At 34.0% G+C, this 25,378-nt stretch overlaps 3 protein-coding genes across 5 annotated transcripts in view; 1 reads left to right on the top strand and 2 right to left on the bottom strand.

The window, feature by feature from the left end:
• Positions 1–570: 570 nt before the first annotated feature.
• LOC145306752 (methylcrotonoyl-CoA carboxylase subunit alpha, mitochondrial-like) lies at positions 571–5,439 on the top strand. The gene is made up of 8 exons (XM_080149043.1): positions 571–780; positions 1,008–1,138; positions 2,086–2,169; positions 3,106–3,177; positions 3,523–3,636; positions 3,997–4,158; positions 4,548–4,718; positions 5,296–5,439. The coding sequence occupies exons 2-7, from the start codon at positions 1,052–1,054 to the stop codon at positions 4,641–4,643; spliced, it is 615 nt and encodes a 204-aa protein (XP_080005169.1). The 5' UTR covers positions 571–780; positions 1,008–1,051; the 3' UTR covers positions 4,644–4,718; positions 5,296–5,439.
• A 9,656-nt stretch (positions 5,440–15,095) lies between these two features.
• The window catches only part of LOC145306810 (ninjurin-1-like), a 28,548-nt gene continuing 18,265 nt past the window's right edge, over positions 15,096–25,378 (bottom strand). For 2 of the 3 annotated variants that reach the window (XM_080149104.1, XM_080149106.1), the window contains 6 exons: positions 18,500–18,570; positions 17,802–17,852; positions 16,953–17,012; positions 16,045–16,110; positions 15,802–15,852; positions 15,096–15,262 (listed from right to left, as the gene is read on the bottom strand). In XM_080149104.1, coding sequence (XP_080005230.1) covers positions 15,143–15,262; positions 15,802–15,852; positions 16,045–16,110; positions 16,953–17,012; positions 17,802–17,852; positions 18,500–18,570 — 419 coding nt within the window. In that variant the 3' untranslated portion in view covers positions 15,096–15,142. The remainder of the gene's footprint in view (positions 15,263–15,801; positions 15,853–16,044; positions 16,111–16,952; positions 17,013–17,801; positions 17,853–18,499; positions 18,571–25,378) is intronic. The other variant, XM_080149105.1, reaches the window with a different exon arrangement.
• LOC145307507 (uncharacterized) lies at positions 18,614–24,056 on the bottom strand. Its single transcript, XM_080149963.1, has 3 exons — positions 23,349–24,056; positions 19,881–21,626; positions 18,614–18,836 (listed from the first exon to the last, which is right to left on the bottom strand). Exons 1-3 carry the CDS (start codon positions 23,438–23,440, stop codon positions 18,614–18,616), a joined length of 2,061 nt encoding a protein of 686 aa, XP_080006089.1. The 5' UTR covers positions 23,441–24,056.

Genomic DNA, 25,378 nt, shown 5'->3' with positions numbered 1-25,378 from the left:
AGAATTTACAATTTGTTTGGAAGATTTTTTTTAAGCAAGATGTTTAAAAATGTGGCAAAATTGTGGAACAACAATGTTTCATGATTTCTATATTTATGTTGTCTTTGCCAACCGGAAATACCACCGAGATGGGTTTTTAAAAGATGAATGCCACATTTTTTCGGCGTTTTTTAGACATTAATTGATTGAACGTTGACGATAGAATTTCAAACAGAGTATATAACATAAAAATACTGAATTTTAAATTATTTTTTTAGCAATTTTTCTAATGTCTAACACAGCTCTAAAAAGATGCATTAATTAATATGCAGCAAAAATGGATTGAAGATAATCTTTTTTTTTCTATGAAGGCCGTACCATCAAAAGCGAAATAATTAAATAAATCATTGTATACTCTTTTAGATTTCGCGAATGTCGCGCTTGTTATTCATAGCGTAAAAAATGTCGAAAAAACGCGGCAATATCTTTTAAGAACCCGGCCGGAAATAGATTCTATATGGTTAACAACTATATATATATTTAAATATTTTTTTTTAATATTGAATGCACTATATTTTTTTATATTCTATCGAATATATATTTTATATGTCATTACAAAACTATATTACATTTAATATTAACATTAAAAAAAAAAACATCAATTTAAACTTTCGTAACCCTGTAATTAGGTATTGGCGTTTGAAGTACAGTTCACCACGGTCCACGCTTGGGCTAGCATCACTCACCAGCATGGCTCTGCCTAGGCTTATAATGAGAAAGGCCAGGGTATTATTATTACAGGTATTGTGTCTTTAAAGGGACTGTGAACGTAAATTTTTCTCATCTTAATATCAAATCTTAACATTATCTTATTCATAATATCTCACAGATAGAGCAAAACGCGCTTTTGTTTGCTTAAAAAACGGCTTTTTCCGACGATTTTTATTTGTTTCCTAAAGTGGCACCTCCGCCCCAACCCTTCCTTTGTTACCTACATTTTATTGTGTTTTAGTCAAAATTTATTATAGGTATTAAAACTGTGGCAGTTTACAGTGACAGCGACAGAAACTCTATGCATGTAGCCATGGCGGACGAAGCTGTTAGAATTGGTCCAGCTGCCTCACAACAGAGCTATCTCAGGGGAGATACTATTTTAAAGGTATATTATACCAGAGAGAGGAGATACTGTTTATTAAACTAGTGCCAAAAGTTTTATAATTACGTTTACATTTTCGTTGGTTTACAACTTTCGACATCAGGACTTTAGTGAATTTTGATTGGTTAGCTCAATAGGTTGAGTGTTCGAACGTTTCAACCACTAATATTAATCCAAGGGGTAATTTTGTTAATCATCATTGAGGATTTACATCAATTTATCGACCATTGTTTTGTCTTATCCCTTTATATCTCTGACATTATACTGTTAGGTATTAGTTTTAGATGGACATTACAAGAATTGATTGATTAAAATAATCCTTAAATAAAAGTAACAGGATGTTTGTTTGTCTTCGTTTGTAGCGAAATATCAAGCGTACGTACACGTCTCTCCTCTACATTGAAGCTTATTGTATGTCTCGGAAAGGTTTTAATTTATACATGGATTTTTTTATAGGCCTAAGAAAAATTACCCCAAAAATTTTATTTTTTAAAAACTTTGAAAAATTAAAATTCAAGGTAGTGGGTCGGCTCTTTCCCAGCCCCCCCCCCCCCCCCCCTCCCCACACCTTTCACATTGCAAAAAAATGGGTGTTGTTTTTTGCTTAATGGTGTGATTGATAATTTAAATTGAATCTTGGAAGAATCTACCTATTAAGATTTAGAATAACTCTTATATGCATCATCCTATTATATAAAGCAGTAAGACTTTTTTTCTAAATAACTACTGATCCGATTGGGTTCTCTATTTTAGGTAGGCATCACATAGGTCCTGAGTTGGTTTTATTCTATTTTCTGATCATATTTAAGCCTTAAGATGGATTTTTTACTTTTTCTATTGAAACTAAAATAAAAAAATGTTGGGATCTATTTCAACTCACCACTAACTCAAGTGCCCCTAGAGGCCTCTAGGGGCTTAGTTACTATTGACCATACACTGTATTATCTTAGGTTGCGGCGGAAACCGGCTCCGATGCTGTACATCCTGGCTATGGATTTCTCTCCGAGAATGTCGAGTTTGCTAATCTTTGCCAGGTAAATGCAGGGAGGGAGGGGACAATGGGCTGTTAACTACACGTGTCCCCAAACTTTTATAATAACGTATTCTTATTCGTTGGCTTAACAACTTTGGGGATTAAGTGATCTCTGATTGGTTGGTACATTAAGTTGAGTGTCCAAACGTATCAACCACAAAAGGTAATCTATGTAAGGGGTAATTTTGTGTATCATCAATGGGGTTGTACATGTACAGTACATCAATTTGTCGACCATTGTCTTATCCCTTAAGATTCTTGGGTAAATGGATATATTATTACCTGGATGTTACACCAGTTTTTCATGTACTCTAATAAAGCGGTACTCACAGCGGGCTAAAATAAAGATACACCCTTATTCCTCCCTTACAACACCCCCTTACCTCCTTCTGGGTAAACGAACTGACCAATATATGAAGTCCATGTTAGGAACCTAAATTCATGACAACAAATTTCCATGATATGTCATTAATAATATCCACGTGTATTTTATATCCCTGGACAGGTAATATTTTCCATTTGACTGCAGGGAGGGAGTGGATATTAGACTGGAAGTTATACTGGTACCCAAAGTTTTATAAGCACGTTAGCTCACAACTTTAAATCTTGATTGGTTCATTCAAACTAGCAGTGTCTGAACTAATCTAAGGTGTTGTTTTGTTCAATATATTTGGGGATTTATATATGCATATTTCGTTCATTATCTTGTCCACGGTCATTAGTGTGAGGAATGGGGTTGACAACACACCCCTTAAAATTAAAATTATGTAGATTCCCCCCCCCGTTTTTTAAAAACCTCTAAGATTACATCCCTTCCCGTAAAAACCCTGTGCACGCCACTGTACTGCTTACGTTTTTTTCTGGTTAATTTCAAGAATGTAATATTATATTAATAAGAATGATACCTACCTTTTAATTTAAATTTTTTTTTTATCAGGAGAAAGGAGTTATATTTGTTGGTCCACCGTCCACTGCCATTAGAGATATGGGTATCAAGTCTACATCTAAGGTAAATGATAGAGTAGCTACTCAGGAACTTATTTTGGTTGATTTCAAGTAGAAAGAAATAACACTCTATACTATACCGGAGTAACAGGATGTCTGTTCATTTGTCCTCTACGATCTCAATCTTCTGGTCTTCCATAATTTTCAGGGAATGTTTATGCTGTTTTTTTGGCGGGGGGGGGGGGTATGACACCGCTTCTTGGAAAAATGACCTCGAATATTTTCATTGGTAAAAACCCTCCAACCATCCTCTTTTAAGACGAAACACAAGTAGGCTCTAGGAAAAGCAACTGTGTATTTAAAAGAAGTCTGTCGTTACAATTTTTCTAATATTTAACCTGTTTTTTAGATGATCATGGAAGCCGCTAACGTACCTGTAATCCACGGTTACCACGGAGAGGACCAGAGCCTGGACACCTTGAAGGCGGAGGCAGACAAGATCGGGTTCCCTGTTATGATCAAGGTGGGAACAAGGACAAGTATGTCCACATGTACCGCAATAAAATAGTAAATAATATAAATATAAAACAGGATGTTTAATATGGACAATGACATAATATATTTCAACTTCAAGGCTCGATTATAACATTATACCTTAGGTATAATTCTGGGAATCAATGTTAAAAAAAAAAGGAATATGTAAGTTATATAAATTATATATATGTATGTAAAGAAATGTAGTGTTATATTTTTCTACCATTGTGTAATGATATATAGTACAGTCAGACGGAGTGACGGCATACCTTATTGTAGAGTAGCTGCTAAATTTTATATTGTTTTTATTTTTCTACCTGTGGAAAACTGTTATTTGATATTGTCATAGGCTGTCCGCGGAGGGGGTGGCAAGGGTATGAGGATTGCCATGACCGCTGGCGAGTTCGAGGCCCAGCTGGAGTCTGCCAAGCGCGAGGCGATGAAGTCCTTCGGTGACGAAGTGATGCTCCTGGAGAAGTTTGTTGTTGACCCCAGACACGTAGAAGTTCAGGTCAGTTTTGTTCCAGGGGAAATTATCAGGAACGCATGGGCTTTTTATTTCACTAGTCCCCAAAGTGTTATAATAACGTTTCCTTATTCGTTTGCTTAACAACCTTTGAGACTTTTATTTAATTTTAATTGGTTGCTTCATTATGTTGATTGCTAAAACGTTTCTACCACTAATTGTAATCTTCAGAAGGGGCAATTTTGTGTATCATCATTGGGGATGTATATCAATTTATCGGCCATTGTCTTATCCCTTTATATCCCTGGGAAATTATACTTGATTAATGCCTATGGAGAGAGATGGTTGATTTAAAACGTAGTTAGACATTTGTATAAAGTTCCAAACATTCTTACTGCCTTGCTAAAATCTTCTAACAACCTATCTCTATTTAGGATGTACCCAAGCCTGGTTTTCACTGCCTACCCCAGCGGGCTGCCTTGCTAAAATCTGTGCTCAACTTCTTAAAGAAGGCTCCATACGCCACGTGAAGCATATAATCAGTAAAGCCGAGTACTATCCTGTTCTTGTTAGCCACGGATGTTGTTACTGATTATGTTTTCCAGGTAAGCTTTCCCTTTATTTTTTCTCGTTCTGCGTTTTCAAAGATGTTTAGTTAGATAAGTTTGTTGATTTTTTTGCCACGTGTCAAGATGCCTGTAGGAAATGAATGAGGGGGGAGAGGGGGAGTCGAACCTACACACTTTTATTTTTGCTTTCAAAAGAAAAAATTTAGGTGTGAGAGTAAGGGGGGGGGGGGAAGTTCTGACACATTTGCGTAAACAGCGAGTATAGGCTTTATCTTTGGGACGGACGGACGGACAGACATCGTTCTACTTTGTATTATAGATTAGATATTTAGTAGGGAGGGATGGGACATTGGGCTGTAAATTACACTAGCCCCCAAAGTTTTCAAATAACATTTTCTTATTCTTTGGCCTAACAACCTTGGGTACTTTTATTGATTTTTTATTGGTTGGTTCATTAAGTTGAGTGTCCTAACATTTCAATCACTTATTGTAATCTACAGAAGGGGTAACGATGTGTATCATCATTAGAGATGAACATCAATTTATCAGCCATTGTCTTATCCCTTTATATCCCTGTACTTATCTAATTAACTAATGAGCAATTTTATTCCAGGTTGAATATCAGTGATACGAGGTCGAATGGGGCCGGTGCCCAGCAAATCCAGGAGGTTGCGCAACAGTTTTCTTCGGCCAGAGCAGTAGAATCAAGAAAAATATGTTTAAGTGTTTCAATCAATAAAGATAAAAATGAAAACAATTTTTTTTTTATTTTTGCGATTTGTGTACAAGCGATGTTTTTCTATAATTAAGGTCGTTTTTTACCACTTTCTCGTGATTTTTACCACCCGTTTTTACCACAATTTTTGGTAAATTTTTACCATATTTACCCTATTTCTGGTAAAATTTTACCAATTTAGGGCAAAAATATTACCAGGTGTTGAACAGTTTTACCACTTTTTCGGTAAAATCTTACAGAAATTTGCGGTAAATTTTACCAAAAAAGTGGTAAAAATTGGTCAAAATCTGGTATAAATTTGCGTCCTAAAATGGTAATATTTTACCGGAAATCTGGTAAAATTTTACCGATAATTGTGGTAAAAATCGATGGTAAAAAGCGTGAGAAAGTACCACAAAAAGTGTTTTTACCACGGTTACGGTAAAATTTTACCACCTTTTAAATCGTATAGGCTGGTAAAATTTTACCATAAAAGTGGTAAAAACTAGGTTTTTTTATGGTATTAATTCCGTCCTGGGATAGAAATGTACAATTATACATTCTATATCCGCGGAAAGCCGTTTATAATACGATGAAAGAAATAACTATTCTCGTATTCATTCGAATCCGGTGGATAGGAACCAGTTCTCATCCATACGAAAAAACTATGTCTAACATCGTATTATATTCAGCTTTCTACGAATACAAAAATTATATGAAAGAATATTATGAAAGAAATAACTATTCTTGTTATGGATGTTGTCATTCTTGTTAAAACCAAAGCTTTTCCATAATTAGGGTCGGTCCGTCCGTACGTCCGTAACTGATAGCTTTTGCGTTAATTTAGGCATGTTAAAATTGTCCTATTGAATTCAAACTTTGCATGATGATTTCTGTAGTATTTAGGTACAATTTAGAATGCGTAGCAACACTATACTCATTACCAGAATGCAAAAGAATCATATCTAAAATAAAGTCCTAAAAATGTCAGTATGTCCTTAAACAGAATTCGGTATTTAATAAGCTTCGTAATTTTGTCAAAACATATGTATCTATATTTTATATATTCAGTTCTGACACTCTACAAAAGGTAATGTTTGTCTGTCATACCGTTCCAGAGCTTTGCTTTCATGGATGTTGTCATCCTTGATTCATTTTAATTGGTATGTATATCAATTTATCTTCCATTGTCCTATCCCCAAAGAACCCTGAGTGTCTGAGAAGTAGATCCTCCTAAGTTTATCACTATAGCATCACAATAAGATAAGAACTAGTATTGTTAGTGTATCCACTGTGATGTCACACACTTATCTTAGAAACAGCTTTATTCAATTTCTTTATTTTAAAAGATAAGAAACTTTCTCGTATTCATTCGAATCCGGTGGATAGAAACCATTTCTCATCCATACGAAAAAAACTATGTCTAGCATCGTATTATATCCAGGTTTCTACGAATATAAAATGAACAATCATAAGATTAAAACCAATTTTTTTAGCCTGTGCCTTCGGCACCTCGGGGATAAAAAAACTGGTTTTCATCTTATAATTGTACATTTTATATCCGCGGAAAGCTGTTTATGATACGATGCGAGAAATAACTACTCCCGTATCGCTTCAAAACTGATTAATATCCGGTGGATTCTCAGCCGCACGGAAGAATTATGTCTAGCATCGTATTTTATCCAGTTTTCTACGAATATAAAAATATACAATCATAAATTGTATCCGTGGAAAGCTGTTTATGATACGATGCGAGAAATAACTACTCCCGTATCGCTTCAAAACTGATTAATATCCGGTGGATTCTCAGCCGCACGGAAGAATTATGTCTAGCATCGTATTTTATCCAGTTTTCTACGAATATAAAAATATACATTCATAAATTGTATCCGCGGAAAGCTGTATATGATACGATGCGAGAAATAACCAGTATCGCATCTTATTATTGAAAACTTTACGCGTATATTAGAATGAAAATTTATAAGATTAAGACTTGTTTTGCTATCCCCTAGGGTCCGTTGGCCTGTGCTGGTTTTAATCTCATGATTTTTATTCTAATGTTCGTAGACAATTGTCTGTAATACGATATTGTACATAATTTTACAGAGTGGCTGAGAACCGGTTCTAATTCAGCGGATATTGATCGGTTTAGAAGCTATTTTGGCAATTGAATAAAATTGTAGTGTTTTACACACAAAAGTTGTTCTTAAAATCTTAGGATTTCTCACACTATCTGTATTTCTGTTATAAATTAAATGTAACGCTTATAACATACGTAAATGGTTTATTAAAGTCACAGAAGTCTAGCTTAAATAGCGGCTGAGTAAATCTCTATTTCTCCATAGCGTTACGGACTGACTGACGGACGTACAGACATAGTGAATTATAGAATAGCTTTGATAATGAAACAAACAGAGTGCAATTCGTCCTGTGGTGAAGGCTTTATCCAGAAAGATAGACAGACAAACAGACAGCTTTCTACTTTGTATAAAAAACACACCTTGGCTTCTTACTATTTTATTCTTCTCACAATAACTTTTTCACATTAAATAATAAATATTCCAGTAGCGCTTCAAAACTGATTAATATCCGGTTGATAAGTTCTTAGCCAAAATTATGCATACCAACGAATACTATCCAGTTTTCTACGAATATAAAAATGTACAATCATAGTATTAAAACCAGTTTTTTTTAACTCGTGCCACCGGCATCTCGCGGCTAACAAAACTGGTTTTTATCTTATAATTGTAATTTTTTATATCCGCGGAAAGCTGTCTATGATACGGTGCAATATATTACTATAAAAAATTGATAAAAAAAATGTATTCAAATAATTTCTACAAATTATTGATAAATCCTTATCAAACTGTTAAAAAATAATTTTCAAAGCGAAGCTTTTCTTTAATTAGGTTCCGTCCGGTTGTAACGGTTAGCTCTTTTTGTTCATTTGAACGAATTAGAATCGTCCTATCGATTTCAAACTTAGCATGATGATTCCTATAACAAATAGGTGCGATTTAGAAATAGCAGCAATTCTATAATCGTTACCAGATAGTCTGATTTAAAACATGCAACTTTAGTTACAATGCAAGACTTACGAATCAATATTATGTTTTTTTTTTTCAGTTCTGACAATCTACAAGTTTTAATGTTCGTTTGTCCTATTTGTTATTAACGGAGCAGCTACCACCCCCCCCCTTTCTCATTCATTTTGCTTCTTATTCTAGGTTAGCTTAGGTTGGAATCTAAAGGGAGAAGACAATGGCCGATAAATTCTAGTACATACCCAATTATGATACACAAAATTAACCCTTCTGTAGATTAAAATTGTGGTTAATGAAACATCCAATCAAAAAGCACTAAAGTCCCAAAGTTGTTAAGCAAGTCAATAAGAAAACGTTATTTTAAAACTTTGGGTACAAGTGTAATAAACAGCCCAGTGTCCCCTCTCTCTCTCTCTGTAAAATATTTTTTCTCCTGTCTGAAGTTATATTTCAAATAAATAAATATGTTTAAAATTATTAAAACTAAAAGGCATCAACTCTATAACTTGATTTTTCCATTCGTTTGTCCAACTATAACGATGTGCTTATGTATGTTATCAACCTGGCTGGTTGTCCCAATGTCTGTGTTGACAATCAAACAACATGGTTTCGAACCCGTTACAACCTTGAATTACAAAAATCGACCCTATAGTTTTTCTATAATTAGGGTCGGTCCGTACTTCCAAGACGGATAGCTTTTTTCGTTAATTTAGACATGTTATAATTATCCTATTAATTTCAAATTTTGCATGGTGATTCCTGTAGTAGCTAGACAGTGTTAGTTTTAATAAAGGTACCCAAAGATTTTGTGCCAACAAATTAGATAACGGAAATAGAATTAATTTGCTGAATTAATAAAGGTACTAAGAAAGAGAGATAATGTCTGATTGAGCCAATAGGAGAATCACATCCGTACATACATTTAATCTCATTGGTTGAAATTGTGTACACATTTTGTTACAAACGCATGTTTTTTTTTCATTTCAAACATAGATAAAAGTCAGCTGTAAATAGTATATTTTCTTAGAAGAAAGCTTTGCAGAATCAGAATTAATTGCCCAAAAATTTCGTCTTAAATTTGAAAGCTTCAAACAGAGGTGGATTCTTTAAAAAAAAAGTTAGGCTGGCTACTCGCTGGTGTGGCAAATTTTTTTGTGTGAATAATCCTCCAAAATCGAATAAAAAAATTTACAAATATTAAATAAAATCTTAAAAAGGTTATTAACATATGCACGGGTAGGCTAAAAAAATTCCAGGTTTTTGAAAATACCCATTTAAGCGGATTGCACAGCCTTAAAGTCACATGTCTTGGTATGCTGGAAAAAGTAAAAATTAAATTTTATTTGGGGGCTTTTTGAGAAAATCCGCAAAATATTTTTTTTTTATTTTCGCCTAAAATCCTCTAAAAATAAGGTAAAAAATGTTTGGGTAGGCTTTTTAAAACTGTTATTGCTCAGCCCATAGTTATCCTAAAAAAATGTTAGACATACCAATGGAAAGCGTATTTCCTTTGGTTTTCAAAATGACAAACATTTTTAACGTGCATTGTATGGTTTTGTATCTATAATGCTAAATGTAAAGAGTATAATCAAATTCCTTAAAATTTACATTTGCATGGTTTGATTGTGAACCCCCCCCCCCCCCCCCCTCGATTCCTCTAGCTAAAAACCTTGGGTACCAGAATAAAATACCTTGGATCCCAAGATGAAAAACTTTGGGTACCAGAATAAAAAATCATTGGTACCAGAGTGAATATTTTTTACCAACCTCCATCTCTCCCTGACTGGTCTAAATTAATTGAAAGGCCAAGACTCCAGGGATCTAAAGGGATAACAATGCCTGAAAAATTGATGTACATCTCCAATGATGATTGCCTATTATATATATTAATATTAGTGGTTGAAATGCTTGGACACTAACTTAATCTAATGAATAAAAAACCTTATTTTATAAAAATTTGGGGACTAGTGTAATAAACAACCCAATGCCCTCCCCACTCCCCTCCAAAACCCAGAGAGGGGGACATTGTACATTAAATTACACTGGTACCCAATGTTTTATAACCATTTTTTCTTACTCATAGGCTCAGGGGAAAATTTGGTTGGGTATTTTTGCAAAGGTTAGGTTAGGTGAAGAATATACAAATAAGCCCCCGGGAAGGGTTGGTTATTCAAAAAACCTTTTAAGAAGGTCTAAATGGGAAATGTTAGGTTAAGAAAGGGATAATGAAATAAGCCTTCAGCAGTTGTTAGGCATTTGGATAACCTAAAAGATATTTCTAAATAGGTTAGGTTAGGAATATAATATACAAATAAGCCCCTCACAGGGGTTAGGCAGTTGATGAGGTATTTCTACTTGGTAGGATATGGGTGCTGCGTTTAATAAGAACTTCGCTCTGATTGTAAAGAAACTAAAACCAAAATCTTTTTTTCTTTCTTTTTTATGACATCTACTATTTAACTCAATTTGTCCGTTTTTCCCTCCATTATTTCCATGTTTCGTTTTTACATATGTTTTCATTTAAAAATCACATAGGTGCAGTTTATTGACCTTACTGGTCAATTTTCTGAACAGGTATTAGAAGATGCGCAATCTTCTCGCTAACTGTTGAACAGATCAGGTTCTCCTTTAGTGGGTAGCTTCTCATAGGTCCTGGGAAGGTTTATAACTATCTTGGAGGAGAGTACCACCTACCCCCAAGAGTAATTGCCCCTGGAAAAAATCCCCCCCCCCCCCTATAATAACCAACCCTTGCGGGGAGCTTATTTGTACATTCTTAACCTAACCTAACATTTGCAAAAATATCTAAACAAATTTTCCCCTGTCATAATATCAATTGCTGCTATGTCTTGTGCTTGACAATAATAGCAAGAGTAGAGGGGGAATGCCTTGGTCCTTAAACAGGCACAACTCATTTTCATGCACAATTAGTACTTTTCAGTGATCTTATGGGACAATGAAGGGGACTATCCACAAACAAGAGCACATGATTCTAAGTACCTTCCAGCATTGATCCGAAGTATTTTCTTTCAGAATATGATAGGTCACCATATATCATTTTAACAATTTAAAATTTTACATAGAAATTTTGTTTAATTTTTTAAGAATGTTCTAACTAATATTAAAGTGCTGTCACTAATTGATCTTGAGGTATCAGACAATGGACGATAAATTAATGTTAATTAGACTATAAAAGTTTTAAAGATTTTTAATCAATATAATAGATTTGAAATCTGCATAAAATTTTAAGGATTTTTTATAAAATTCGTTTTTTTATATAATTCTTTATTTAAAGGCGCAAATACGATTTAAGTTAATAAATTTTGACCAATAGGATAGCTGGATTGGAAACTACCTACGCTCTAATTGGTTGAATGATGTACGTCACTTAAGTTTCTCCAATAAGAGCGCAGATAGTTTTCAATCCACCAATCACAGATCTCAAAATTATTTAACTTAATTTGTATTTGCGCCTTTAAATAAAGAAATATATAAAAAACTAATTTTATAAAAAATCCTTAAAATTTTATGCAGATTTCAAATCTATTATATTGATTAAAAATCTTTAAAACTTTTATAGTCTAATGTTCATCATCTCTGTTGATTGAGATTTTTGGTTGAAAAGTTTAGGTGTACAAACAAACCAAGTCCCAAAAGTGTTTAAGCCAACAACAGAGAAAAAATTTTTTTTTGGGACCAGTATAATTTACAGTCAACAATGGGGCAAATGGACGCTTTACACCGCAATCAACGGCTGACAACCCTATCCCATATCCATAAAAAAGCCACATTGTTACAGAAACAGTGACAAATTGTCAGCGGCCTATGCTCCCCCTGTGGAGTGAAAAGGGCTTGTTACTGTTTACTATATAATTTACAGTCAAATGTCTCCTCCCTCCCTGACTGTCATTCTACAATTATTATTGTTCGTTTGTCCTTCATCTTGTTGAGCTTCGCATTCATTATCATTAAATTAATTAAATAATTTATCTTAATTAATACGTATCACATTTTGATTTTTTAGATGTAAATAAAACCTAAAATTTCAGTTCATGGATTTTTCACTTTGCTTTTGATGGATTTTTTTTTACAAATTAAAAAAATATCTTCTGCCCTTTTGTTGATGTAAAAACAAAGATGACAACAAATTATAAAATTTTAAAGGTTATAAAAGTTCATCTATTTACATAATATAGATAATCTATAGAAACACTCTTTAAATCATCCAATAGGAAAACACCAATTTATTACTTTGGATGCTGATTCCTGTAATTGTTAGGCATGCTCTAGAAAGCAAAGCAACTCTTTAATTGTTACTAGAGAATCTTTACGTCCATTTAAAACAAGGTACAATTATACTATAAGAAAAGCATCTTAATAATCAAAAATATAAGTATGTCCTATAAGAGTATTCTATATCCAAGTTATTTTAATTAGCTTTATAGTTATTGAATTTAACACTCTACAAGTGTCAAAGTTCGTTAGAATTCTATCATCTGATTTTAGAGCTATTGAAGTTATCTTTCTTGTTTATGAAAATGGATTTATTATTACTTGGATCTTGCACCAGATTTTCATGTTCTACATATATATACTATAATAACGATCTCCCACATCCCCTCCCTTCCTACTGGATAAACGGCCCGATCAATAAAAGGATGGTATATTACAATCTAAATAGACGACAATTTTTCTCATGTCATAATATCCACGTATATTCTACATCCATTGACAGGATATACAAATCATTGAATGTGAGATAAGTGAATATGTTATTTAGTTAGAGAAAAAAGTAAAAGAAAAGAAAGAAAGATCTGACAACATCCATAAAAGAAAAACCTTGAAACATTAATTAAACGAATAGTAATTAACACTTTAGATTGTCAGAACTGAATAATCAGAATACAAATGTTTATAAAATCTAAACAAAATTGTAATTAAATTTGTTTAAAAACTGCTGAAATAGAGGATACTGTTTAAGGACATTTTTAGGTCTTGATTTTTAGAGAGGGGGGGGGGGGGGGTTGAATACAACAATCAGATTTTTATTTCTCTTAGGTGGGTGGTAGTATCCTCCTCCAAAATAGTTATTAACCTTCCCAGGGCCTATGAGAAGCTACATAGTTAAAAAGAACCATATCAGTTCTTTTGTTGACAGACATAAAAATTATAAACTAGCTTAGCTACCAAAAATTATATGAAGCATTTTGCAGAAGAATTTATATATTTAGAGGTGATAAAATCATGCAACCTTTATTAAGTCGAGATAAAAAATATAGCGTCTGTGTTTGGACAAAAATTTTATATTTTATTTTATAGGGTATTCCCCCTAATATTTTATTTTACTGGTGATTTTAATATCTTTAGTTATAACGCAGTTTGAGATAGAGTTACGAACCTAACGAGAAATGACGAGAAAATGAAGCTTTTCTTTTATTAGGGTCAGTCTGTCCGTCCGTCAGTCCGTCCATAACGCTTAGCTGTTTTTGTTAATTTAGATATGTTAGAATTGTCCTACCGATTTCAAACTTTGCATAATGATACCTATAACAGTTAGGTACGATTTAGAAAGCGTAGCAACTCTATAATCATTACCTGTATGTCTGTATGCCTATTTTAAACATGCTGATTTTTAACTTTTTTAACAGCAAGTTTTTATGTGATATAATTCTCCGATTGATATGATTTTTAAATGTGTTAATGTTCATTTGTCCTAACGTTTCAGAGCTTTGCTTTTATGAATGTCGTCATCCTTGTTTATATGTTTTTCATGTACATGTTTTTGTAGTTTTTTTTCTGTTTTATTCTTCATGTGATTATTTTCATATTTTCTTGTAAATTATGCGGGGATCTAAAGAGATAAGACAATGGCAAATAAATCGATCACACATATACAAAATTATTCCTTCTGAAGATTACAATTATTGGTTAAAATATTTGTACACTTAACTTAATAAACAAACCAATAAAAATTTAAATTCAAAAGTTCCCAAAGTTATTAAGTCAACGAATAATAAAACACAAGTGGTGGATTCTTTTTTTCTTAAATAGGGTCGCTTCTCACTGGTGAAGCAAAATTGTTTTTTTAAAATAAATCCTCCAAAATCTCATGAAATAAAAAACAAAAATAAAATAAAATATTATGTTAATAACCCTTTAATGATTTTATTTATTTCTTATATATTTTTTATGCGATTTTGAAGATTTTTCAGTGAGAAGTAACCCCCTTTTTAATCCACCTTATGGGTAAAAAAAATGGAAGGCAGGCCTTTCCAAATTCAATTTTTTACACTGTTTTCTGCCTTTGTTAGCTTGTACCAATCTAAAAGCGTTTTTATGATTTCTGAAGCTTTTCTATATTTTGGGGCGGTCCGTCCGTAATGGTTAGCTCTTTTTATTAATTTGAACAGGTTGAAATTGTCCTATCCATGTCAAACTTTGCATTTTGATTTTTATAACAGTTAGGTACGACTTTAAAAGCGCAGCAACTTTGTAATAATCGTTACTTGAAAGGTTGTATATCCATTTAAAATATCCTTTTTTTTCTTTTTTTGACAAGCTCCTAAATTACAGAGAGCCTGCAAGATAGAATAACAGACAGACAGAAAAAAAACAGTTTTAGAGTAGCTTTGAAAATAAATTAAATATGCAGCCTTTACAGTTACTTTTATTTTTAAATTTTTCAACACAAAGAGCATGTTTTAAAAAGCTACAATGTCAGGTGGGCTGAAACCGGTTTTGATAAGATCCACTCCAGCTATTGCCATGGCTGTCAGGGTGCTCAGATAATTTACAATCTCCAGTGTTGTTCTCCATTCAGACTAAAATCAGGAATAGTTATTTATCGCATCAGCTTTCCGCGGATATAAAAATGTACAATTATAAGATTAAAACAAATTTTTTTTATAGCCCTAAAATGCTCTCTCACTCTCAGTCTCTCTCTCACACTTTCTTTTCTCTCTCTCTTTCTCTTTCTATTCTTTCTTTCTCTCTGTCTCTCTCTCTCTCTCCTACCTCTCCTGTGCTCCTTAATGTTGGGAATGTTGTCAAGAATTTTCAGCATTCTTTCTTTTATAGGAGCTGAGTAAATCCCATTTCCCACATAACGTTACTGATTGACTGACGGACGGAAGTACAGACAAATGAATTATAGAGTAGCTTCGCTACTAAAAAATAAAGTAAATTAATTGAAAACAAGTTATAGGCGTTTTGAGGTTTGGGGGTGAGTGGGAAAGGATAATGCTAAACATGCTCCCTCCATTTCGCAGTCCTATGCAAATTATGGACAGTCAATTATTTGATACCGATTCTAATCCAGCAGATTTGCACCAGTATTTAATACTGGAAATATATAATTTACCTTGTTCAGATTAAGAGGTCCCATTATCAGCTGAAACAAGGCGTTCAAAATCTAAATAAAAAACAAGGATGACAATATTCATAATAATAGCAAACATTTAAATTGACAAATTAAAGGTTTAAAACTTTGGGCTGGATTAATATGACTTTTGATTTGAAGTCCTAACAGTCTTTAGTAATAAGTTGCGCCTGTTTAAAGAACTGGTTCTAATTCAAAGGATATTAATTGTGTATTTGTTTTTACCTGTAAAATGATAGAAATGACAATTAGAGCTAGCATAGCCTCATAGTATTCATGTCTCTCTCCCATCTAAATTATAGAAATAATAATTAGAGCTAGCATAGCCTCATAGTATTCATGTCTATCTCCCATCTAAATTATAGAAATAATAATTAGAGCTAGCATAGCCTCATAGTATTCATGTCTATCTCCCATCTAAATTATAGAAATAATAATTAGAGCTTGCAATTAGCAATTTTTCAAAATTGTGTCATGAATGTTTAAAGTGTTCCTAAGTTTTTTTCTTGAAAACTTATGTCATAAACAACATTTAAAGTGTTGCTGAAGTAATTTTCAGAATTATGCAATAAATGACTGAAGTCAAAGAACTCACAAAGTATTTTTCTAAACTGTATATAAACATTTATTGTTTTCCTGAAGTCTCACTGGAAATTGTATAATAGTAAGATTTTAGTATTTTAAGTTGGGCAGCAGCTACTCTATATCTAAGGTTTGTAAGTAAGTCCATCACAACTTCACTAAATGAAACTAAAAATGAAAGCTTCACATAATATAATTTTTAGCCTAGGACAAATAATAATAATAAGACCAATTATTATTTTCTGTTAACCAAAGTTTGAAAAATAACAATTTTAGCAATATTAACAATTGTTTTGATTTCATGGATGTTGCCATCCTTGTTTAGCCTACCTTCAAAACATATATTAGTTGGGTGATAATATAATTGCCCCTTATGGAAGGCGATGTCACCAAACTATAGCCCAAAATTGTTCCAGATGTTACAATCCCTGTTTAGCCCACCTTCAATACATATCTCAGTTGGGTGACCATATTGCCACTTAAAGAAGGCTATGTCACCAAACCAACTATAGCCCATCTAATGGATCATACCATCCTTGTGTTTAGCCTACCTTCAAAACATATCTTAGTTGAGCAGCATTGGAGGATAATAAAGCAACATCCAATAATCCCTGAATAATATATAATCTATTATTATATACGGATTGGCATGAGAATCTTTCCACAAAATTTCAGCAGCCTATCTTTCATATCAGCTGAGAAAGATTTGATGTTTTTCAGAGAAGAAATAGCAATACACTGACAGACAAAGTAATTTGTATATTAATCAGTTTTACAGCCATACTGGATTAGATAATATTGATCTACAAAATTTTACCAAATAAATTAGCCTTCTGTCTCAAATAGCAAGAAAAACAGTTTTCATAGATGTCCCCTTGGGCATTACAGGCAGACTGACCAGCCCAGATGTTGAATATTAGGGGCTTATTGGACAAAAGAATATTTGGGTATAGACCCTTTCGTGGCAACGCCTCTTAAGGGGTAGTTTCATTGTATTTTCACATAGCTTTTGAAAGTTTTTTTTAATGTTAAGTTGGGTTAGATGATTGCCCTGCAGGGTTAGAGCCCCCTTCGCAGGGGCTAGAAATAAGGGAAAAGCTACTGTGAAAATATGATGAAACGCCCCTTAAGAGGAATTACCATAAATACCCGAATATTTACACAATGATTTAAAGTAACATCTAGAGGGTTGGATACTGATAGATATAACATTAGGTCTCATTTTGGAGTATCTTTTACTAAAACTTTGCTATTTGTTAGACAACCTACCCCTTTGATTCCACAACCTTGAAAAACAAATGGATAGGATGAAAGACAGACTTACAAACTGACAGACAGAAAAACTGACTTAGTAACATACAGACAAATAGACTAAATGACAGACTGACAGACAGACACACCTGCGTTATTGTCTTCTTAGTAGAATATGTATTCACATCCAATTTGTTAAACTAAAATTAAAAGAAGATTATTTATTAATATATACATATATGTACTAGCGGTACACTTGAGGTGGTGGAAGGGAAGTCAATCTTTCTATTTTAAATTTTAACTTTAAATGAAAATTTGGAAAGACTTTTTTCTAGGGGCGATTTCTATTGGAGGGGTTAGGAGTTAAATAAGGAATAGTGTTGGGAATACTAACACAGCTAAGTTGCTACAAAAGAGTAGAAAGCAATTTACCAGCAGAAGGAAAAAGGTCATTAACAGGGGGATCCAGGTAGTTGTTTGATTATATATCTGTATTCTAAATCCGAGATACACAACTTTCATTATTTGTAATTGAGAAAATAATTTTAATAATAAGGGTAGGGGGATTAATTTTATTTTACGGGGGCTTTGCCCCTAGTGTGGTATGGGTTCCCACTCCCCCATTGTTTGTTTTTGTCTAAAAAGATATTTTGGGGAGATTTTTTCTTTTTGTGAAGTGGGAGGGTGTACCGTCTTCCAATAAATAGCTTAAAAGTGACTTTTAAGCTTTAGATAGGCAGACAGACATACATACAGACAGGCTGACAGATGGACAGACAGACGGAAAGATGGACAGACAGGCAGACAAACATTCTGTTACTTTAATAAAGAATATCTATGATCTCACCATCTCAATATTCATTCTGTCCTGCTTATTGTGTACTAAAGGATCATAAATAATAGTTGCACCATCCTCCTCTAGATAAATAATAAATGATAGTTGCACCATCATTTAGATAAACTAATAAATAATAGTTGCATCATCTTTCTCTAGATAAATAATAACTGCACCATCCTCCTCTAGATAAATACTAGTTGCTCCATTCTCCTCTAGATAAATAATAATAGTTGCACCATCCGCCTCTAGATAAATACTAGTTGCTCCATTCTCCTCTAGATAAATAATAATAGTTGCACCATCCTCCTCTAGATAAATTAATAAATAATAGTTGCGCCATCCTCCTCTAGATAAATAATAAATAATAGTTGCACTATCTTCTAGATAAACTAATAAATAAAAGTTACATCATCCTCCTCTAGATAAATAATAAATACTAGTTGCTCCATCCTCCTCTAGATAAATAATAAATACTAGTTGCTCCATCCACCTCTAGATAAATAATAATAACTTCACCATCCTCCTCTAGATAGATAATAAATAAAAGTTGCACCATCCATCTCTAGATGAATTAAAAATATTATAGTTGCACCATCCTACTGACGTATAGTAATAGCAAGAACAAACAGCTAAATATTCTTATAAAGTGTATTAATTCAATACAAGGTTAACATATAATAATAACATTAATATTAAGATTACTATTCACTTTATGTTCGTATCCTGTTGCAGAGCAATGACTTGCTCCGAAACCGTGGATACCAGAACTAAAAGCTAAACTATAAAATACATGTATTGCTCTTAAACTCAGGAAGAAAGGGACTATACATCACATTTCTCCCTGGCTTAAACATGAACCTCGGGTTCAAACTGTAATATTTCAGATTAAATATAACAATAGATTTTTACATGTTAATTATCATAGATATTATAAGTAGCGTTGAACGCTTATAAAATAGATAATAGTGGATCTGGTATGACACCTGTCATATTTTTTTATATATTTTTTTATTTTTAGTCCAGATCTTTAAACATTTTTTTTCATTTATTTTGGTTCCTTAGAACTCTTTTGTGTTTTTTTTTTATATTTTCCTTTATGTGTTTTTTTTTTCTTTTTTTAATATTTTTTTAAGAAAAAAAAAACATTGATTAACATATAATCATTTAAGAATGCATTGATTTACACCTAATGCATTAATTACATAGTTATCATAATACATGATATAAAAATAACATTGGTTAACATATAACCATCAGATTTAAGCATGATATTATAGAGCATTAATATGAACATGAATTTTAAACTTTTGAGACTACTACTGCCTCAACAAATATTAAAAACATAAAATAAAATAAAATATGAATTAATACACATAACTATAATTGTTACTTTCTTTTCCCAGATGTTCTCTTCTTGCCAGGTTCTTCAATATCCATGGGCATAATAACTTCCTCATCATTCACTCCAAGTTTTGCGGTCTCATCACACAAGCCGTCTTGAGACATCCTTGCCTCAGTATCACCAAGCATATGAAGACATCTCTCAAATCCGCTATTAACCGCAACCGAAATCGAGGTTGCAACGTTATCAACCTCCTCCTGATTATCCAAAATCTTTTGATGCTTACGACTAACCTCTTCTCCAAATTTATCAAGCATCATCAATATTCCAGGCGTGTGTTCCAACCTCATTTCCTCCCTCACTTGTTCATCAACACGCCATTGCTGATTCGACAATTCAAGGTCCAGACAAACAGGAATGTTCGGATTTAAGGGCTGATCCATCTGAACACAAACAGGATCCCCAAACCGAGTAACCAATTTGAAATCACCCTCGAACCACTCATTTACTTTGTGTTCAGGATTAAACTTCCACTCAATATTGGTTGTCAACAAATTTGTATAAACATTTCCATCCAACTCCAATTTGATTTCCTTCACTACATTCTCTAAAGTAGTATTTGGATCACATAACAATATCTGCTTGGCTAGAGTCGGACGAAGACGCCTGCAGCGCATCTGCATTTGCCAGGTCAAAATTCTTGCGTCTACTTTTTCATTCATCAGACTACCTGCATATGTGGCACTCACCAGGTTATCAATTATGTCTCTTTGACCATCCAATCTAACATAACGTATCTCAGCAGGCATCTCTCCACTGGTGATTAGACTCACCGAATTCAGGTTTATAATACGTGGAATGTAGACTGATAAGTTCATGTATTCATTCACCTGAATGGAGTCAATAAACACTTTAGCACTCAAATCCTGTTCAGACTTTCCATCAAGCCAATCTTTCTGTAACTCTAACAGGGTTGTGGATGGCATTTGCTTCAGAATAAAGCTTACTTTATTCACGACATCTTTCCAATGTGCCAGGAGCCGGACAGCTGACACAACCTGCGTCTTCAACCTCGGGTCAACGCTATTACCCACCACCGTCCTTAACACCGTCTGAAGACTCATTTTACCATCTGCAGGTATGACGTCAATCTTTGAAAGTTGAGACCAATCCTCAAGTTCCCCCATATGTTTGATTATGGGTAACAATTCGCCCAACGTTTGACAGCTTTTTCTCTCATCTCCATCCAGGTATTCAATCTTAGCAAGCAATACCAAACTTGGTAAATTTTCGCAAACAAGCTTAGAGAGAAATATGGTCGCACTCAACTTATTCAGACTAGTTGTCTCGTTCCATGCCAACTTCTTATTTATAGCTTTAGAATGCTCACCAGCCGCCATCAGGTTGAGGTATCTTGAGTTCTGGCTGGTAAAGACAGGAATCCTGTCCACAGGCCAGTCTATGGAGTGGATACATCTTCCCATCTCCAACTGCACTGATAACATGTTTATCAAATTCAACTTAAACCTTGGTTCATTATCAATAAGACGAGCTAAATCTGCCAGTGGCATGTCCTCACTGCTCAAAAATATGTTCCTTGTCGCCCTGCCCACACTCAACGTGGGCAGCTCAACGCGCGACATTACCAACACCAGCCGGGATGCAGAGTTGCTGATCAATGCAGATACTGGTAGACCAGGTTTGACTTGATTTCCTTCATTGGCAGATTGTTTGTGGCGACCATCTTCTTCATTACTCAATAACTTTTGATTCATCGTTGCCGCCGTAACCAAACTGCAAAAATACAATATAATTAAATTTCAGCATAAAAAAATTTAAGATCTAGCATTAAATTCTTCCTCAGTAAATCTTTTTTTATGACACCATGAACAACAACAATACAACAATACCAACATAGGAATTATACCTAACAACAACATTAACACAATCAAAACAAACTTGGCAAACAATGGTAATATATCTTTGAACAAATGTTCTAGACCAAACCAAGGACCTGTAACCTGTTCGAAAAATGACAACTTATGATCAACAAAATCCAATTTAGAAGCTTGTCCATTAAAATCCTCAAAATCCTCTAATCCCTGATATTTAATAGTCTTATTAAAATCAGCAATAAACACCTTTTCATCGTTCAGAAAAATCTTTTGTCCCACGTGTTCTGATTTTTCATTGGCAATATGCAGAAGTTCGAGTCCCTGCCCCTGATTCCCAAGGAACAAATTAGCTGTCAACTTCAAAAATACCGGACTTTGCGAACAATTCAACAATTTTATATCCTCTACTGCTACAATCATTCTACTATATTCTTGTATTCCAACTGTTTCACCTTTATAATCTACCATTAAGTGTCCTACTGCACATCCATAATCCACACCTAACTTTACTGGAATTTCAACCGCTGTACACTTTTCATACTTAGCAATTTCTCCTAGGTATATAATTCTGAACCCATGATGCATCTGTACATTTGACCTAACTTCTGTTTGAGCACATCTAGAAATACTAAAAAGTTCCATCATCCTCTCGTTTCTTTCTCTACTAGCCAAAAACATAGCATTCAAATCAAATCTAGCTTCCTGTTTTAACAAATCCCCAAAGTAACTTCTAACAGCCGCCTTCGGTTCCTCTAAAAACTTGATACCCTCTAATTCTGTTACAAAAATGTTGAAATCCAGATGCTGCAAATTAAGTTTCTCTGTTCCCATAATTTTAACTAAAATATTTCTTTCCAAGTTAGAAACAAAAAGTTGTTCATTCCAAGTAGTTAGATTGAATGTATCCTGAAAAACTACCTTAAAATTACTGGCCGGTTTTCGTACTACATACGGAAAATATGGAGAAGTTGATGTTGCCCACAAATGATTATCTTCAAAATTCGCCACAATCGTCTTTTTATCATAATCCATAACAACATTTCCCTTGATCAAAACGGGTGTATTTTTTATTAATATATGCAAAGTCCCAACAGCAAAACCTAAATTGTACCACATATTGTGCGCGTATATTCCCAGTGTCTTGCATTGAATATTTTCACCACCAACATCCCAGAAAGGTGACAATGTTCCATTAACTGTGAAACTGTGAACAGTTGGCAAATCTATATTTACTTTAAAACTAATTCCATCATGCTGATACTTGCCAGAATGAAAAACCCTCCTACATTCGTCCATACTCAACTCTACCTGTTTTTCATGTGGCACGTCTAATACGTGCACATGACTCGCGGTACCGCAAAACCAGCGCTCCAATTTTAGTCTAACCTCACAACTAATGGCTTCTGACAATATAAAATCGGTTTCTGCTAACCCCAACAATTCCACAGATCTGACCGGTTCCATCCTATCATGCAAACAGGCAGCTGATCTAAGTTCAACATTACTTATTTGAGAACAATCATAAGCTGCTAACCGTGGATCCTGTGACGTATACATACCACCAACAACAATCAAACAATAAAACTGCATCACAACAACAAATAGCAAAATATCCAAGTACCTGACTCCTCTTTCATCCTTGGATTTCTTCACAGGTACTGGTCCAGCTCGTCCACTCTTTGAACTACAAGCGTCCGGTGACCTCTTGCGCATACCACGATCTCCACGATCTCCACGATCTCCACGATCTCCACGATGTCTATCACCACCGCCGCCTCCTCTCTTGTCATCACGCTCTCTACGGTTCTCGTGGTAATCTCTTCTCCTGCAAATATTATACTAATTATTACAAATATTATTTTTTAATCAATTTTGCTAGGTTCCTAGTTACTACATCGGCTACTGAATAACGTTCTAATCTGTCCTTTTCTCTGTTTTGTCTATCCTCTTCTAATTTTTGTAATTGCATTTCATTTGTAGAACCTTTAGGACGACCCTTAACAGGAATAGTCTCAGACATTTTTTGCAATTTTGCATTATCTAACGATCTATCTAATTCATCCTCCTCAACATCTCTACCTCGTTTAACACTTCCCCTTCGTTGTTCCAAGTCTACAATCTTACTTTGCAATTTTGGAAAAGTGTCCTCTAAAATACTCATCCGAGACTCTAACTCTCTAGCAGATTCCATGTTAACATCCTCTACACCCAAACTGTTATCTACTAAGCTATTATCAGAGGCATAATCCCCATGAAAAACACTATCCTTACTAATAGTAGAATATGTAGAGTCTAACTTAGTTTTGTCAGTCAGATCATTTGAATCTACACTATCAGAAATATGAGTACTTTCCAAAGTGTCACTAAGATCCTCAACTAAATCATCTAAATTTTCATTATTCTGAGATACATTCTGAGACACATTTGACCTTTGCTGTGACAACCCAACACCCAAAAAAGATTTCTCCAAGAATTCTGGTGTTACCTGTCCATCCTTCCGCCTTCTAACCACTTCTGGACTAGCGCCACAACTATTCTCCTCTTCAGAAACGCCTGAACAAGTTAAATTTCTCAAAGTATTGGGAAAGTCATAGTTTACTTTCAAGGTATTATCCACAGAGAAACATTCATCTGTAATCACTAAGTCAATCTTTTCATCTGGAGTCAAGTCTAAAGTACTCTCAATAACATATATTTTATCTCTTGGTACAATTCTCACCCCTTTATCTTTCAATCTACACTTTTCAAGGGGCTGAACCTCGAATAAACTATCAGAAATTGCTTTTGTCACTAAACACGGACCCACCCATAACGAGCAGAGTTTACGAGCTACACCAATCGTTGTGACGTCATAAAAAATGTAACAATAGGAATTTATAGCTACCGGCCTACCTATCCTTTCTGTATTTTCTACCTGCAAATACTTCTCAGTTCTTTCTTGTCCAGTCCTCCAATTCTTGTCAAGGCACTCCAATAACTCTGAAAAATTCATATGTTTAATTTTCGAGCGTGTTAACGGGTCAAACGAGTCAAGTGGAAGCTTAGGGTTTCTTAGGAACATCTTAAAATATGGGGAACATCCTAACCTCCGATTGAAAGAAGTGTTCATACAAAATTGTGTAGCTTTAAGTTTATAAGCCCAATCTCCATCTTGGAAACGTAAATCAGTCTTAAGAAACGAATACACCGATTGGTTGTATCTTTCACTGTAATTCGAATTTGCTGATCTTGGAGGGATAAAAATTTGTTCAATTCCCAACCTTAAACAAACTTCCCTAAAAACTTTTGATTTGAAGCTTTGTGCATTGTCAGTCCTAATTCGCTCGCAGAGTCCCCAAACAGAAAATAAATTAAATTTCAGACATTCAATAATTGTTTCAGCTTTAACATCCTCAATAGCAAACAACCACACATATCTAGTACAACTGTCAACTACTATTAAAATGTGCTTACAAATGACTCCATTATATTCACACTCATTCAAAGGACCTAAAGCGTCTATGGCCAACTCTGCCATAGCTTCCCCAGCCAAAGGAGAAAATTCTATATTATGATTATGCTTAGGTTTTTTACGTCTATTCAAACAAATGACACAATTTGCAACTGCCGCCGCTACATATTTAGATACATAGGGAAAAATGAAGTGACGAT

This window comes from Acartia tonsa, chromosome 15 (assembly GCF_053477335.1).
Source record: "Acartia tonsa isolate MP-2025a chromosome 15, ASM5347733v1, whole genome shotgun sequence".
NCBI lineage: Eukaryota > Metazoa > Arthropoda > Copepoda > Calanoida > Acartiidae > Acartia > Acartia tonsa.
Note: the sequence above shows the minus strand (reverse complement) of the source record. Positions and strands in the feature narration are given on the sequence as shown.

Coding starts and splice junctions, on each gene's coding strand:
- LOC145306752 (XM_080149043.1), top strand. CDS start 1,052: ATGCATGTAGCCATGGCGGACGAAGCTGTTAGAATTGGTCCAGCTGCC. Junction 1,139..2,085: donor GGGGAGATACTATTTTAAAG/GTATATTATACC, acceptor GTATTATCTTAG/GTTGCGGCGGAAACCGGCTC. Junction 4,159..4,547: donor CCAGACACGTAGAAGTTCAG/GTCAGTTTTGTT, acceptor ATCTCTATTTAG/GATGTACCCAAGCCTGGTTT.
- LOC145307507 (XM_080149963.1), bottom strand. CDS start 23,440: ATGCGCAAGAGGTCACCGGACGCTTGTAGTTCAAAGAGTGGACGAGCT. Junction 21,627..23,348: donor AAGGATGAAAGAGGAGTCAG/GTACTTGGATAT, acceptor GTATTTTTGCAG/TTTGGTTACGGCGGCAACGA. Junction 18,837..19,880: donor AGAACATCTGGGAAAAGAAA/GTAACAATTATA, acceptor TTATTTATCTAG/AGGAGGATGGCGCAACTATT.